The sequence below is a fragment of the Dendroctonus ponderosae genome, unplaced genomic scaffold (assembly GCF_020466585.1).
Source record: "Dendroctonus ponderosae isolate FM_Combo_2020 unplaced genomic scaffold, Dpon_F_20191213v2 Dpon_F_20191213_2, whole genome shotgun sequence".
NCBI classification, from domain to species: domain Eukaryota; kingdom Metazoa; phylum Arthropoda; class Insecta; order Coleoptera; family Curculionidae; genus Dendroctonus; species Dendroctonus ponderosae.
In genome coordinates, this window is record NW_026018165.1 from 2,113,875 (window position 1) to 2,127,590 (window position 13,716).

The 13,716-nt window shown below is 34.6% G+C and overlaps 3 protein-coding genes across 3 annotated transcripts in view; 2 read left to right on the forward strand and 1 right to left on the reverse strand.

Moving 5' to 3' along the window:
- The first annotated feature begins 2,971 nt into the window (after positions 1–2,971).
- LOC109536921 (40S ribosomal protein S3-A) lies at positions 2,972–4,993 on the forward strand. Its single transcript, XM_019903391.2, has 4 exons — positions 2,972–3,174; positions 4,175–4,491; positions 4,551–4,708; positions 4,820–4,993. Exons 1-4 carry the CDS (start codon positions 3,095–3,097, stop codon positions 4,961–4,963), a joined length of 699 nt encoding a protein of 232 aa, XP_019758950.1. The 5' UTR covers positions 2,972–3,094; the 3' UTR covers positions 4,964–4,993.
- Positions 4,994–5,202: 209 nt separating this feature from the next.
- Positions 5,203–9,059, forward strand: LOC109536912 (tudor and KH domain-containing protein homolog). The gene is made up of 8 exons (XM_019903373.2): positions 5,203–5,331; positions 5,709–5,922; positions 5,981–6,272; positions 7,609–7,791; positions 7,871–8,087; positions 8,147–8,319; positions 8,370–8,519; positions 8,575–9,059. Exons 1-8 carry the CDS (start codon positions 5,327–5,329, stop codon positions 8,730–8,732), a joined length of 1,392 nt encoding a protein of 463 aa, XP_019758932.1. The 5' UTR covers positions 5,203–5,326; the 3' UTR covers positions 8,733–9,059.
- Positions 9,060–9,888: 829 nt separating this feature from the next.
- Positions 9,889–13,716, reverse strand: part of LOC109536915 (serine/threonine-protein phosphatase 2A catalytic subunit beta isoform) — a 7,377-nt gene continuing 3,549 nt past the window's right edge. The window contains exons 3-6 of the mRNA XM_019903377.2: positions 11,121–11,582; positions 10,589–10,740; positions 10,359–10,499; positions 9,889–10,299 (exon numbers count right to left, since the gene is read on the reverse strand). Coding sequence (XP_019758936.2) covers positions 10,227–10,299; positions 10,359–10,499; positions 10,589–10,740; positions 11,121–11,582 — 828 coding nt within the window. The 3' untranslated portion in view covers positions 9,889–10,226. The remainder of the gene's footprint in view (positions 10,300–10,358; positions 10,500–10,588; positions 10,741–11,120; positions 11,583–13,716) is intronic.

Below are 13,716 nucleotides of genomic sequence, written 5' to 3' on the forward strand. Positions count from 1 at the left end.
CAAGAGCAGTAGCGAGTCCGACGAACGCCACTGCGCTTGTATTAATATTAACCCGGTTGTTTTATTTACTAATGTCCTTTTCCTATTGTACATCTCATAATAAATTATATATTTTTATACTCAGTTTTTTTATTGAGAAAACTAATCGCAAACTAGGGCCTGCCTGAGCAACTTCAGCATTTCAGCAATCGAAAGCACAGTCAACAACCTCTCAAAAATTACCTGAGGATGAGGCAAAATCGAAACGTTTTCCTTCCATAGCACGCACTTTGCCTTATAAAAAAAGGTGCCCAAGGTGAATCGGATTCACCCTTCAATAGTTTCTGAGAAAATAAATGGCAAATGTAGGACTGCATAAGTACAAGATTATTGACTGAACTTTGGCCACCCCGTTTTTGCTTCTAATTTGAAATTTAGAGACAAATGTTAAATACAAAAGTTGTAGATATTAACGTCTAGTTTATTTTAAGAGAATATCAACTTTTACAGGGTGTCTCAAATTCAAGTGGTAGTCCAAACTTACGTTTTTTAAATGGAATGCCGTACTTTTTATTGCATATTCGAACTATTCGCATAATTCTAGGCCTACTCGATATAAATCAGTGGCAGACCAGATTTACCTTTTTTTAAATGGAATACCGTACTTTTTATTGCATATTCGAACTATTTTTATTTTTCATATAAAACTGAAAAATTCTTGGAAATTGCCTCGGGATGATGGAAAATCGTAACTTTCATCAGTAATGAAACTATACTGTACACTGTATACAGTACTAACACTATGCCCAATAAAATCTATACAAAAGTCACTATCTAAATTTACAGGTTGCTGAAGAAATGTCTGTTAAAGTCCGGTCTCTCAAAATATACGCAAAATATAATGAAGTTTTTAATTCCTGAAAAATTTCAATTTGAAATTTTCAAAAAAGTTAAAATGAAATCATTTTCTACTTATAATTGTCGCTCTATGAAACCGATACAGAAGTGGTTTCCTAAGTTTTCAAGTTTCCGAGCAAAAAATCTGAAACTGACCTGCTTAATTAGACGCCAAAACCACGAACTTTAAAAAAGTTCAAAAATTTTAAAAAAATTCTTAAAAATTGCCTGATGATAACTGAATATCGAAACGTTGGCTTCTAATGAAACAGGCGATGTCCAATGAAATCCCTACACCAGTAACTCTCTAATTTTACTTGTTTCTGAAGAAATAGCCTCTTAGAAGAAAAAACTCTGGCCTGCGTAAACATGCGCAAAATACAATAGATTTTTAATTCCTGAAAAGATGAGTCAAAATCGAATCACTTTGCGCTTATAGAACACACTTTACCCTACAAAAGCGATGCAAAAGTGGTTCTCTAGATATGCAAGTTTCTGAGAAAATAAAAATGAAACTTTGACCTGCTTAATTGTGCACGTGGTAATAAACCACATTCAGCTTTGAAAAATTCTTGAAAATTGCTTGATCAAGAATTAAAATCGAAACTTTTACCACTAATAAAACAGACTAAATCCAGTAAAATATATACAAAAGTGACTATCTAACTTGACGGTTCGTCTTAAATATCCGCGAAAACCACATGTAACTTTCAAAAATTCTTGAAAATTACCTGATGATGACTGCGAATCGAAACTTCTAGCACAAATAAAACTAACTTTATAATATAAAATAAATATAAAAGATATTCTCTAACTTTGCCGATTTCTGAATAAATATAATTCCAACTTAGGGATGCAAGAATAGGCAAAAATGACCTGATAAAATCCAAAAATTTTATTCACTTGTATCAATAATACTAATATACTTTATTCACTTTCTTTAATTTTAATTGAATTAAAATACACTACTGTGTTTTCACTTTACTTCAACCATATCAATCAATCATTCAAATTCAACTAGTAAAACCAGAAATTATTTCTAACAAATATAATGTAATAATACAAATATTAAAAAAATAATAAAAGAAGGAAATTCTTTACCCTACACGTCCGCTGTGGCACAGCGCACCTGCCCGCACGCACTGTACGCGCAGCAGAAAATCGCATACTTTTCGTCCATGTTGCCGAACTGCCACCAAAGTAGAAAAACTCAATGAAAATAAAAAATTCATTCATTCAAGGCTGAAAACTTAATTTAAGCAGAATTACGTCCATACAGGAAATAGTAGACAACACTGATAAGCTCATACATATGATTGTGCGCTTAATTTAGCCGGGGCCCAGCTGATTGCAGCCAGCGGTTTGAAATATCAATTTAATTGGGTATGCATGCAAAAAAAATGAAATAAAAAATTTTCAATTTTGGCATAATAAATGATTTGTTTACATAAAAAGGTAAAGGAAGTGGTAATGTTTAGAGTTTAAAGTGGTAATATACTACTGGCAACTATGCGAAAATTTTTGAGTGTCACGCCGGCGCAGAGCGCTGAACCATCATGTCAACCGTTGTTTTGTTTTGAAAATTGGTGAATTTCAGAGGGTGAAAAGTGATGGAAAACGGCATTCGGTCCAAAAATGTATAGAAAAAATGTTGTTTGTTACTATATTTTCTATGAGGTAAGCATAGTGCAAGCGCAATCCTAGTACCAGACTGTAGTGTAAAGAATTACCCAAAATAATATAGAAACAATATGCAATCATAAAAATAAATGTAGAATATGAAAAAATGAAAAAAATGTGTAGGGAGCTCCAAATACGCCATCTTTAATTACATACATACTGACAGTTTGTGCAGTCACTCATCGCATGCGTGTGCGGCTGTTAACATTTGGAATTTTATTGTGAGCATACAAATATGGAAAATATTCAGCTAATAAATGAATTGAAGGGAAAGGGATAAACATTTCTTCAGTAGTTGGTCTGTATATCAGGTTTGATTAATCATACTTTTATTTATTATTCAACTTCAAATAAATATTCGAATCATTCGTGAGTGCTCGTGCTTCTTCCTCTAGTGCATTCTATCGTTTTTCTACAAAACTTGAAATATATTGGCAACACTGTTCACTATTATCGCACTTCATGAAAGTCAGACGCTGCCAACAGTCATTTAGGTTTGGTCTTTTCGCTCCGCTTTCCGTTTCCGCTGGTTCTAAAAATGGCCACAACTATATCGAAGAAACGCAAATTCGTCGGTGACGGCGTGTTCAAGGCGGAATTGAATGAATTCCTAACTAGGTAAGTCCCCTTTTGTCTCCGATTTGTCAAGATAACTTAATGTTCCCCAAAACATCCAATTTCATCCAGAAAAGTAGATAGAATAGGTTGGATAGTGGCATGTGGTTTGAGAAATGGTCAACCGGATGAACTCCAGTTAAATATTCAAGTTCACCCTATAAATTCATGCTTTTCTTATTGTTATATGTGTAAGTTTAAGCTTTCCCAACAACTTCTAAACGCCAAATCGGCAAGCATGCATTTAAAGGTTAATGCAGGTTATGTGGCATGCTTATTCACAGAACAACTAAAGCGAAACTTTAATAAACTAGCCACCGAGGTTTTTTACTAAACAAAAGAAACACACGTGTGTTGCCATTAAACATACGTATAAGTTAGAGAAAAGCACTCAAATTTACTGCTGCTATTAATTTTAATTTATGAGAGTCCGCTATTTGCTGCTTGTAAATCATTTATTTCACATTTGGGTAAGATGTGGCAATATTTAATAATTTACAAAAATTGAACAAAACGGACAAATATGTCGAAAAGCTTAAAGTTTAGCTGAAAGCGGACTCGCATGGTACCACTAATGCATGCCCTGTGTATTGATGTTTTGTCTTGTTTTCTTGCTTTTTCAAACAGCTTTAGTCTAGTCTAAAATCGATTCAAGTTCTACACATGTGAGTTAGGACGCAATTTATGAAGCATTGTCTTCAAAAATTCTTTGCTGTGAAAAACGTGAAAACGTGTAATTAAAGCCTTTCTGTTTCATGAATTCAATCTAGACCAAGATAGTAAGATGCAATATGGAAATATCGAAACCTTTAACTAATTTGAATTTGATTAAATAAGGTAAAAGTTTCAGCTGAGAAATCAATAAATTGGTTGGTTCGGTTTTCCTCGTGTGTGAAGCTTAGAATATGCTAATCGGATAGATAATGCTATTACGTACTAACATTTTTTTGTGAAATGCGATTTTCGCTGAATAAAATTTCATTATTTTTTTATTTTGTTCCAGAGAACTGTCTGAAGATGGTTACTCCGGTGTGGAGGTGCGTGTTACCCCAACACGTACAGAGATCATTATTATGGCGACCAGAACCGACCGTGTCTTGGGAGAGAAGAACAGGAGAATCAGGGAATTGACATCTGTTGTACAGAAACGTTTTAATTTCCCCGAAAACTCCATTGTTCTCTATGGAGAGAAGGTCGCTAATAGAGGTCTGTGCGCCATTGCCCAGGCCGAATCTTTGAGGTTCAAATTGATCGGTGGTTTGGCTGTACGACGAGCCTGCTATGGTGTTTTAAGATACATCATGGAATGCGGTGCTAAAGGTAAGATAAGACCAGGATCAATTGTGAAATGTGGTTTTTATATGACACTATTGTTTCAGGTTGCGAAGTTGTGGTGTCTGGAAAACTGAGAGGACAAAGAGCTAAGTCCATGAAGTTTGTTGATGGGCTCATGATCCATTCGGGAGACCCATGCAACGACTATGTAGACACTGCTACTCGCCATGTGTTGCTCAGACAAGGTGTTTTGGGAATTAAGGTGAGTGAAAAATTGATGAGAGTTAGTGGAGGTCGCTAGAAGTCTGGAAACCTTGACGTAAACAATTATGTGCAATCCTTTCTCGTTTAATTTAAGCATTTTTTTCTCTAGGTGAAAATCATGTTGCCTTATGACCCCACCGGTAAAATTGGACCGAAGAAGCCTCTACCTGACAATGTTTCAGTAGTGGAACCCAAAGATGAAGTGGTACCCACGGTACCTTCATCTGAAATTAAGGCTGATGTGCCTGTTTGAAAATTTTACAAATAAATAAAATTTCATTCCTTTTTAATTTTAATTTTACCTTTCCTTGCCATAATTTATTATTGCCAGTCTAATTTGATATTTAAAAAAAATTGTATTTGTTTTTTATTTTTAAGTGTTGGTAAATTTTCGCCGCATGCGTGTGTCAGTTTGCACGTAGCCTTAAATAGGAACGATTGAAATTCTACGCATACTCTAGCACAGATGCATTACGGATCATACTACCTACTTGCGATTGTCAAATCTAATGTCAGTGGAAAATCAGATTTTTGTTTTCTATTTTTATAAATTATCAATAGTTTTTCTTATAATTTGGAGATTCGAACGCAGATCGACTATTTAGATTACATAATAATGAGGTAAATTTCCCGATTAATATTTATTCGATATCCTGACACGTTAATTCATTGCTTTCTATTATTTTACTTGATAACGTTTTGTTTGGTTTTTTATAAACAAACTTTTGACCATACTTATGCTTTGTAAAATTTGCATATTTCTACCTATGGTTGTTTAGTGAATTTATGGCAGCCGATAAGAGGACTTTCAAAGTGTCTGAAGGGCAGAAAACGTACAAGTTAACATTATTAGAATCACATGCTCAACGGGGATGAAAATGTTATCACCTGTCCGAAAAGCGTTCGACAGCAACAAATTCATTATTCAGGACAATGTTTTATTTATTTAAAACTCATATTGGCTCCTTAATGCTATTGTAACCCTTTTGGGCTTGCAGGGCTTTCACCAAGTCATTAACCGTTCTACTAAGCCTTTCTGCTTTTGGTTTCACCAGCTACATGCTCTATTTATTACTGAAAAAAGATAATGAAGATGATTTATTGGATAACTATGTGCAAACATCCAAACATAAAACGATGGAGATTACAATACCCAAAGCTGTTGTACGAAGCCTCATAGGACGAAATGGCAGCAATATCAAGAGATTTCAAGTGAGTGAATGATTGAATTATATTTGATATCAAGCTGATCGAAATGTGGCAATTACAGGAACAATCAAATACCAGGATCAACTTTCGAAGTCAGGAAGACAAACAAGATACTATTTGTGTAATCAGGGGAACTGTGGATGCTTGTGACATCGCTTATAGTTTAATTCAGGAGTTTATTAATAACCAACCTGTGATAAACAGTGAAGATCTATGGATCCCAGCTGCATTTGTTAAAAATATTATTGGTCGCGGTGGCGAAAAAATTAGTGAAATTAACACAGTATCGGGAGCCAAGGTAAATGTACGTAATGAACAGAGGGGCCTTTCATCTGCAAGACTTCAGCTCGTAGGTAAATATATAGTTTAAACAACAAAACTTCTTTAGTCTAATAATTATCGAGTTGTAAGCTTTGGATCTACGGTTTTAACATGCTTGTGTTCTTTTGGTCTTTAAGATCACGAAACAAACAGTAGATCTATAATGTTGCACTTCTGGCAACCTTTTAAGCTAGAAATGCTTGTCGATGTTCTGTATGGTCATGTATGGTATGGTTTAAATACGCTTTAAGTGGCCGGTGGTTGCAAACCATTTATAACTACATACATTTTAAAAACAAAACAGACGGAGAAACAGAATGAATAGGCCAAAATAAATGGTTCCACCTGTTGTAAGTTGTATCCGGCTTTTCAGACTATAACTGTTAAGTAGGTACTTTCTTCCTTCGGAAAGAAGCTCTTCAGGGTTGTTCGTTCTTCGGTTTAATTGCCTCGTTTTTCGCGCAATATATTTTGTAGTTCAGTGCGATCGAAGACCTAAGTCTCTTATCATTCTTCCTTTTTATCTTGATTTCGTTGAGTTTGGATATTTCTTTGTGTTGTTGCCCTATTTTGCACCATAATTGTTTTTGAGTTACGTAAAAATCCCCTTTTCTTTTTTTTGAAAATTGTTTCCAAATAGTGGTTCTTCGTTTGTCGCACTAACGTGTTCGTTTCTTTTCGTATTCCTTTGTATTTTTCTAGGGATTTGGAGGTTTTTGTTGCCTGATGTTTTAAATATGCCCTTTCTTTGCATTTGTCTTTTATTTCGTTGCTGAACCAGGGTGTTTTATTGTTGATGTTGTTCTTTACAACCTTTCTTGCCCCTAACGTTTCATATGCGTAATTTTCTAAATTCCTTCGTGTCTTGTCCTAGTTTGATCTACGCTGTACATTTCGTTCACTGATAATGTTTCTAAATGTGCTTTTAGTCGATCTTTGTATCGTTGTGTGGATTCGTTATTCTTTTTTCTGTTGGTTCTTCGTGTGCCTTTTCTTATTACATTTATTTTGGTTTTTTCGAGTACTAGTTTGTGGTCGGTGTTCTCATTGGCAGAGAGTTTTTACTTCGATTATTCGCTTAGGATGTCTTGGACTGTTTGTTAAATTAAGTAATTAAATCGACCACAAATTGTCCCATTGAAATTTCGTAGGTATATTTGTATTGGTTTTAAAATAATGTGTTATTTATTCTAAACCCTTTCTATGAGCAAAAAATTATCATGGGTTCTCCGTTATTGTTACTACTTACTCCAATGGAATAAAAAAGGAAGTTATTGCCGGACCAAATCCAACATCTTCGAATTTAAATCATTGGCAATTCCTGAAGTGCAAAAAATGGTTTTGATTTTTTTTAACTATCTTTTATAGGCACCTGTGAACAGATAAATGTGGCTAAATCCCTTATCGGGGAAATAGTGGAGCAATGTAATCTCGAGAAGGAATCGATGCAGAAGCGATTAGCTAAAAGAGAGCCTAGGCAACCATCCAAATTAATAGACCCCGTCCAAGAAATTGATAGTCCTAAATACGAAAGATTGTCACCAGTTCCAGGTAGTGTGTAATATACGTGTGCAGTGTCTTGATAAAAAACTGCGTTTTTTAAACCGCAATCAACTTGACTTTCTTCTAGGGCAAGAAGATAATCAAATCGAAGTTTATGTCTCGGCAGTGGAGTCTCCGGCAAAGTTCTGGCTGCAAATAGTGGGGCCCAAAGCTGTCGAGCTGGATTATTTGCTAAATGATATGACTGAGTATTACAGCAAACCCGAAAACCAACATATCCACATTTTAGACGAAGTTAACGCTGGAGATCTTGTTGCTGCAATTTTCCCGTATGATAACAAATGGTCTGTTTGAAAACGGAAAATGGTATAAATGAAAAGTGACAATTATTTCCTTTAATCAGGTACAGAGCCGAAGTTCTTGAAGTCAATGATTCCCCTGAAGGCAAAACTGCGACTTTGCATTATGTGGACTATGGGGACGGAGCTGTTCTGCCCTGTAAAGACTTGTTTGAGCTGCGAACCGATTTTCTTACCTTACATTTCCAAGCTATCGAGTGCTTTCTGGCAAGAGTTGGTACGATTTATTCATGGCTTATTTTCGAATTATTAAAGTTCATTATTTAGATCCTAGATGGGATACTTGGTCTGATGAAGCGATCAATCTTTTTGAACAGTGGTGTCACGTAGCCCAATGGAAGAAAGTATCGGCTCGCATTAACGGATACACAGTCAAGGAAAAAGTTCGAGCCAAACGAGAAGGATCGCCAGTACCAGGTAAAACAGTGCTAATCTCACTTTTTTCCAAACTATTTATTATTGTATTTTCCAGGTGTAGATTTATATGATGTTACAAACAACGGCGACATCGACGTAGCTGAAGAATTAGTCAAAGCGGGCTTTGCAGTATTCAAAAAAGGATCAGATTTACGGTCAAACAGTCGAAATACCAGTACGAGCAACGTTAGCGAAGCATCCAGTGTGTCGTAGGACATCAGAACTGAGAACGCATTGCACTTACATAATGTAAGTAAACGCATCTGGCTATCTGGCAGCTCACGAAGTGCATTTCGAATTTGATCCTCAAATATTTTAACCTGTTTGAGCAAGATAGGTGCAACTACTTAATAAGAAGCAAATGAAAAGTTTTTTTTATGTAAAATGTTGAAATTAAGATAAATAAACTGTGACAATAATAACCATTGTTCTCAAGTTTTTTTATATTTAATAAAAAGCGCGTAGTTTTGAAGTGAGAGCAACCTATTTCCAATTTTCTTTGTTAGTAGGTTTTAGTGAATAAAAACGGTTTAGAACTTGCATATTTTATTTAAATAAACCCCGATCAACGGTTCGGCCTCATAACTCGAGTCAGTAATTGTTCAAGGAGGGTCGCGAAAGCTTTATTATTTCACGTTAAAACAGAGAGCTAAAACAAACATATTTTCTCGACATCCTCATTTTGTTCTATTACTTACAATTCCAAAATGCGTAAGGCAACTTACAAAATTGGTTACTCGCAATAAGTGAAACGGTAAAAATCTACAGAATTATGTTTCCCAGATCTCTTATTATTTCGTCTATATTGCTTGGGACAAAAGGTATATTTTCCATTATTTGAGGCAGAATATTGCAGGAAAACTCATAGTCCAGCTAATGTTAGAAATAATATTTATTGAATAATGTCGCAGATAACATTGGCCTTAAAACAAAGACATGGCAAATAACTTGAGATGAAATAATTCGACTTCCGCATGTCAATTTTGATCAATGTGAGATTAAACTACAATAAGCGATAAGTAACATAATTTTTTTATTCCATTGTATGCGTTTTTTACTTATTTCGAGCTAGTTCCATAATATGAAAATGGAATAAATATATTTATTTTACAATTGCATACGTAAGGCTCACATACAGTCCAAATTGCGAGTTTTAAATATAATTCAAATTATATGAAGTATAATGGAATATTTCTATAGACAATACAGGGACAGTACAGATATTTAATTAAAGGAAAAAAATGACCTTTGAATTAGCCTGTTTTGATTTACTTACCTGGAAGCCAATAAGATTTGGATTGAAACTAAGTGTTGGTTGCCATCTTAATAGAAAATGTGTGCAGGCAATAATTCGGTAGTCTGTTCGATATTTCCTCTAAACATTTTATATTTATACAAACTTGTTGACATTGCCAAATCCCACATTCTGAAGTCATCTCAAACATATCTTATATTCCGTCTCGATGAACCGAATGATACAACCAAACACCTAAATCACTAGATGATCCTACTATCCTCAAAAATACACAATCGAAATGTATTCGAACCATGGGATTTTGAAATTTTATTTTCACTAAATTTTTAAATTTTTCTTTTTATTATAATAGTTACATGTCGCGAAATATCTTGAATGCGTTTTGTGTTGAATTTATGTTAACAAATACAGTAATATACTCTAAGCAGATTTGTATGAGATTGACAGTAAAATTACAAGAAATAGTCGGGAGTTCGACGTGTTACGTGCGGTTCGCCTCGTCTTGGGGCTGGATCAAATTGTAAGCTATAAAAATGCAAGTTGCAAATAAAAACAACATATTTAACTAAATAATCTATACTTACAAGGAATATTTAAGGGCATCATCCAGTTCCATGATAGCTGCCTGATTTCCACAGCGATAGCAGTAGTTCGGCGCGCTGAATATAGTAACAACATTTCTATCATGACACCAGTTATATCCTTCCATCACCAGCTGATGGGCTCTGAAAATAAACATTTATTATAAATGATACCATTTTGAAGCTGAAGTGCTATTAATGGAAGTTGGATTATAATTTGATATCATACACACCTTGAAACTAATGTCAGGCCATTTGAATGATTAAATGTTTCCGATATATCCTGACCAAATGTATATCCTGCTCCACGTGGACTGATACCCCACCCGCCACGGTCATCGGGATCTGACCATAGCAGATCGCACATAGGCCCTTCATGAGGAACCTGAAAATAATAAGTAATAAGAAATGTAAAGGATTTGCTTTACTATGTAACAGCCCTCAAATCTATTGTTTGGTGAATCATCAACAAGTATTTACACTTCAGTCATCAACTGTTGCGAATAATAATCTTTAAGCAATATGACGTCATATTTAGTTATCACTATGATGATTATCAATCGACTAATAAAAAATCAAGAAAATACTCTTAACGCTTTTATGTTAAATTAAGTTACTATTCAAATTATCGTTGAATAAAGCAAAACCCAGACCTTCAAAGTACAGTTATCAAATTTCGCATTATGACAAAAGTTCAAGATAATTGAAAACAATTTCCAATTACCTTGAAGTTGTTTAGTTTTTATTAATTAATGCGATTCTTACCTCTTGCAAACGATCCAATGCCCGAATGTGATCTAGTGTATCAATACTTGGGCTTAAACCGCCATGGAGGCAGAATATTTGACTGTCAACAAGAGCGGTCAATGGTAGGTAGTCAAATAAATCAGTAAAGAACTTCCATACGTTGGCGTTGCCATATTTTCTCAAACATTCATCATAGAATCCATAAACTTGTGTGATTTGTCTCGATTCGTGGTTTCCTCGCAGAATCGTAATTCTTTCCTTATAGCGGACTTTAAGGGCGACAAGAAGCGTTACGGTCTCAACCGAGTAATAACCGCGGTCAACGTAGTCGCCCATAAATAGGTAATTTGTATCAGGACTGCGTCCACCTATCCTGAAGAGTTCCATCAGGTCGTGAAACTGGCCGTGTACATCGCCGCAGACTGTTACGGGACATTTTACTTCTTGCACGTTAGATTCCTTTGAGAGTATCTCTTTAGCCTGTAATTGAGACAAAAAACCACAGCCAACTGAATGAATTATTATCACAATTAATTTACAACTAAATTTCCTAATATTACCGGGAAGCATAATAAATATCTATATACAATAAAAAAAAATGTATCTATAAAACATTATGAAAATAGTTGATTGTATAGTAACCATGCAATTATTATGTTTATGTGTAATGATCACTTTTTCATCAATCCGAATTTCTTCATTGATTTGCTATGGTTTAACGTTTTAAATGGTAATCAGACTGAAAATTTACTAATTTCCTTGACCTAGTTGATATCCAACAGACAGTTGCCTTTTTTTAAGATCTGCTGTTTATTCAAAAGATTTTTAAATCGAAACAGGAACGGTGAAGGAAACACGATGGTATATTTGTTAAAACATTTTTGCGTCAATAAAAAATCATTCCGTCCATTTTCTTTTAATAATCTTCCATTAATTTCTGAAAAGGAAAAGTAGGTTTATTAATATCGACTCGACTCCGTATAGCTATTTTAGGCAGTTCAGTTTTGATAATAAAAACAGACACTTTTAATTACTTAATTTAGTAAACATGCCCACAAGTAACCATATCGATGCAATAAACTGGAGTGAAACTCGATGAAAAAAAAACGATAAAATTTGGAAAAATATTTATAAAATTTTTAACGCAGCAAACACAAAGAACTGATAGTACATTGAGTACTACCTACTCCACATTTACTAAGCAAACTTAATCGGGTTCTTTACATTGAATCATAATTGTTATTTCGAAATATTCGACTTATTATATCTAAAGATTCCCAACGATATTAAAAAAAAATGAATTCTTATCTGTGATTCGGTTTTTGTATCCGCTGATTACCAGCGACAAATATATTGATATCAATACAAAAAAATCGATTTTATTCTGTTGCTCAAGTGTTTACCAGAGAAAACTATCGGTAGACTTAACTGAAAATGTATCCCTACCCTTTTGAATTAGTTACTCCGAATATTCCAACTGCATTTAAAAACGTAGGTGGGTTTTTCTATTAATATTAGTTTCCCTACCTATTTTCTGAACTGAAGATTTCCTTCTTGTTCTATATGGTATTTCAATGCGAATAAAATTTTGTTTCTTATTATGAAAAAAAAAGACAGGGGCGCATTACATTGTATGTATGGGAAACATTTCGAAAGTAATTAAAACTCAATCTTAATGAAAAGAAAATTATTACTATACAGGTCATTCTTCGTATTAAAGGGACCAACTATAAACGCTTCTTTACGTAGTTGAGGCAAGTTTTATGGATTTTTTAAATTGGTATCCCTGCAAACTGTATTAAATGCAAAAAACAAAATCTAAAATTAGGCTGTGTCGTCAGTTAGGTACCTGAATTAAGAGATTATATTGTTTAAATACTCGTTGCTTCATATGTAATTCGCATTGACAAAAATTTAATTATTTGTTATTACTAATTAATGTTTTTTTCAAACAAATTCAAATCGATCTGAAACGAATATCTGCATTACATATCCAAGCGTTCATCGGAAAATTTGTTCACGCTCTTACTTCAATTCTCATTTACGTCGTGCAGACTGAAAATAAACTGTCTATCGTGAAGTAAATACAAAAACCACAACAATCGGAGCATTGGAAATAAAGCAAAAGAGTTATTTGACATTGTTCTCCTACTTCCTTCAAAACTGTTTTGCAAAATATTGTAACGGAAATGGCCTGGGGTACTCACGTTTGGAATGGGGGATCGAAATTCATGGTATTTCAGTAAATGGGAGCCCCATTTGGGCCCCATTTACTGTCAAATATGACACTGACAAGCGGGAAGTTTCGCACCTGTTCTGGAGATTTCGAGAACTATCTGGAATACCTGGAGGAAACTATATAAGCGACGAACCACACAGAGAAGTGAAGTGACAGGAGCGACCAGGTGCAGAAGAAGGTTAAACCCGCGAGTCGGAAACGCGTGTTTTCCGTGTGTTATTGTTATCGTTTGTGAAGTTGACCGTAATTTTGAAGTTAGTTTGTTCCTGTTCCGTTATTAAAGTTGTACCGAGTGGAATAAAAGTTGGAAGCAGAAGAAAGAGTTGGATACTCGGCCATCCACGGTACATTTGGTGTCAGAAGTGGGATTTACCA

Excerpts from the sequence above, each read along its gene's own strand:
- LOC109536921 (XM_019903391.2), top strand. The coding sequence starts at position 3,095 with ATGGCCACAACTATATCGAAGAAACGCAAATTCGTCGGTGACGGCGTG. Across the intron at positions 4,492-4,550 it reads CATGGAATGCGGTGCTAAAG|GTTGCGAAGTTGTGGTGTCT; the intron begins GTAAGATAAGAC and ends CTATTGTTTCAG. Across the intron at positions 4,709-4,819 it reads AAGGTGTTTTGGGAATTAAG|GTGAAAATCATGTTGCCTTA; the intron begins GTGAGTGAAAAA and ends TTTTTTCTCTAG.
- LOC109536912 (XM_019903373.2), top strand. Across the intron at positions 8,320-8,369 it reads GTGCTTTCTGGCAAGAGTTG|ATCCTAGATGGGATACTTGG; the intron begins GTACGATTTATT and ends TTCATTATTTAG. Across the intron at positions 8,520-8,574 it reads AGAAGGATCGCCAGTACCAG|GTGTAGATTTATATGATGTT; the intron begins GTAAAACAGTGC and ends TGTATTTTCCAG.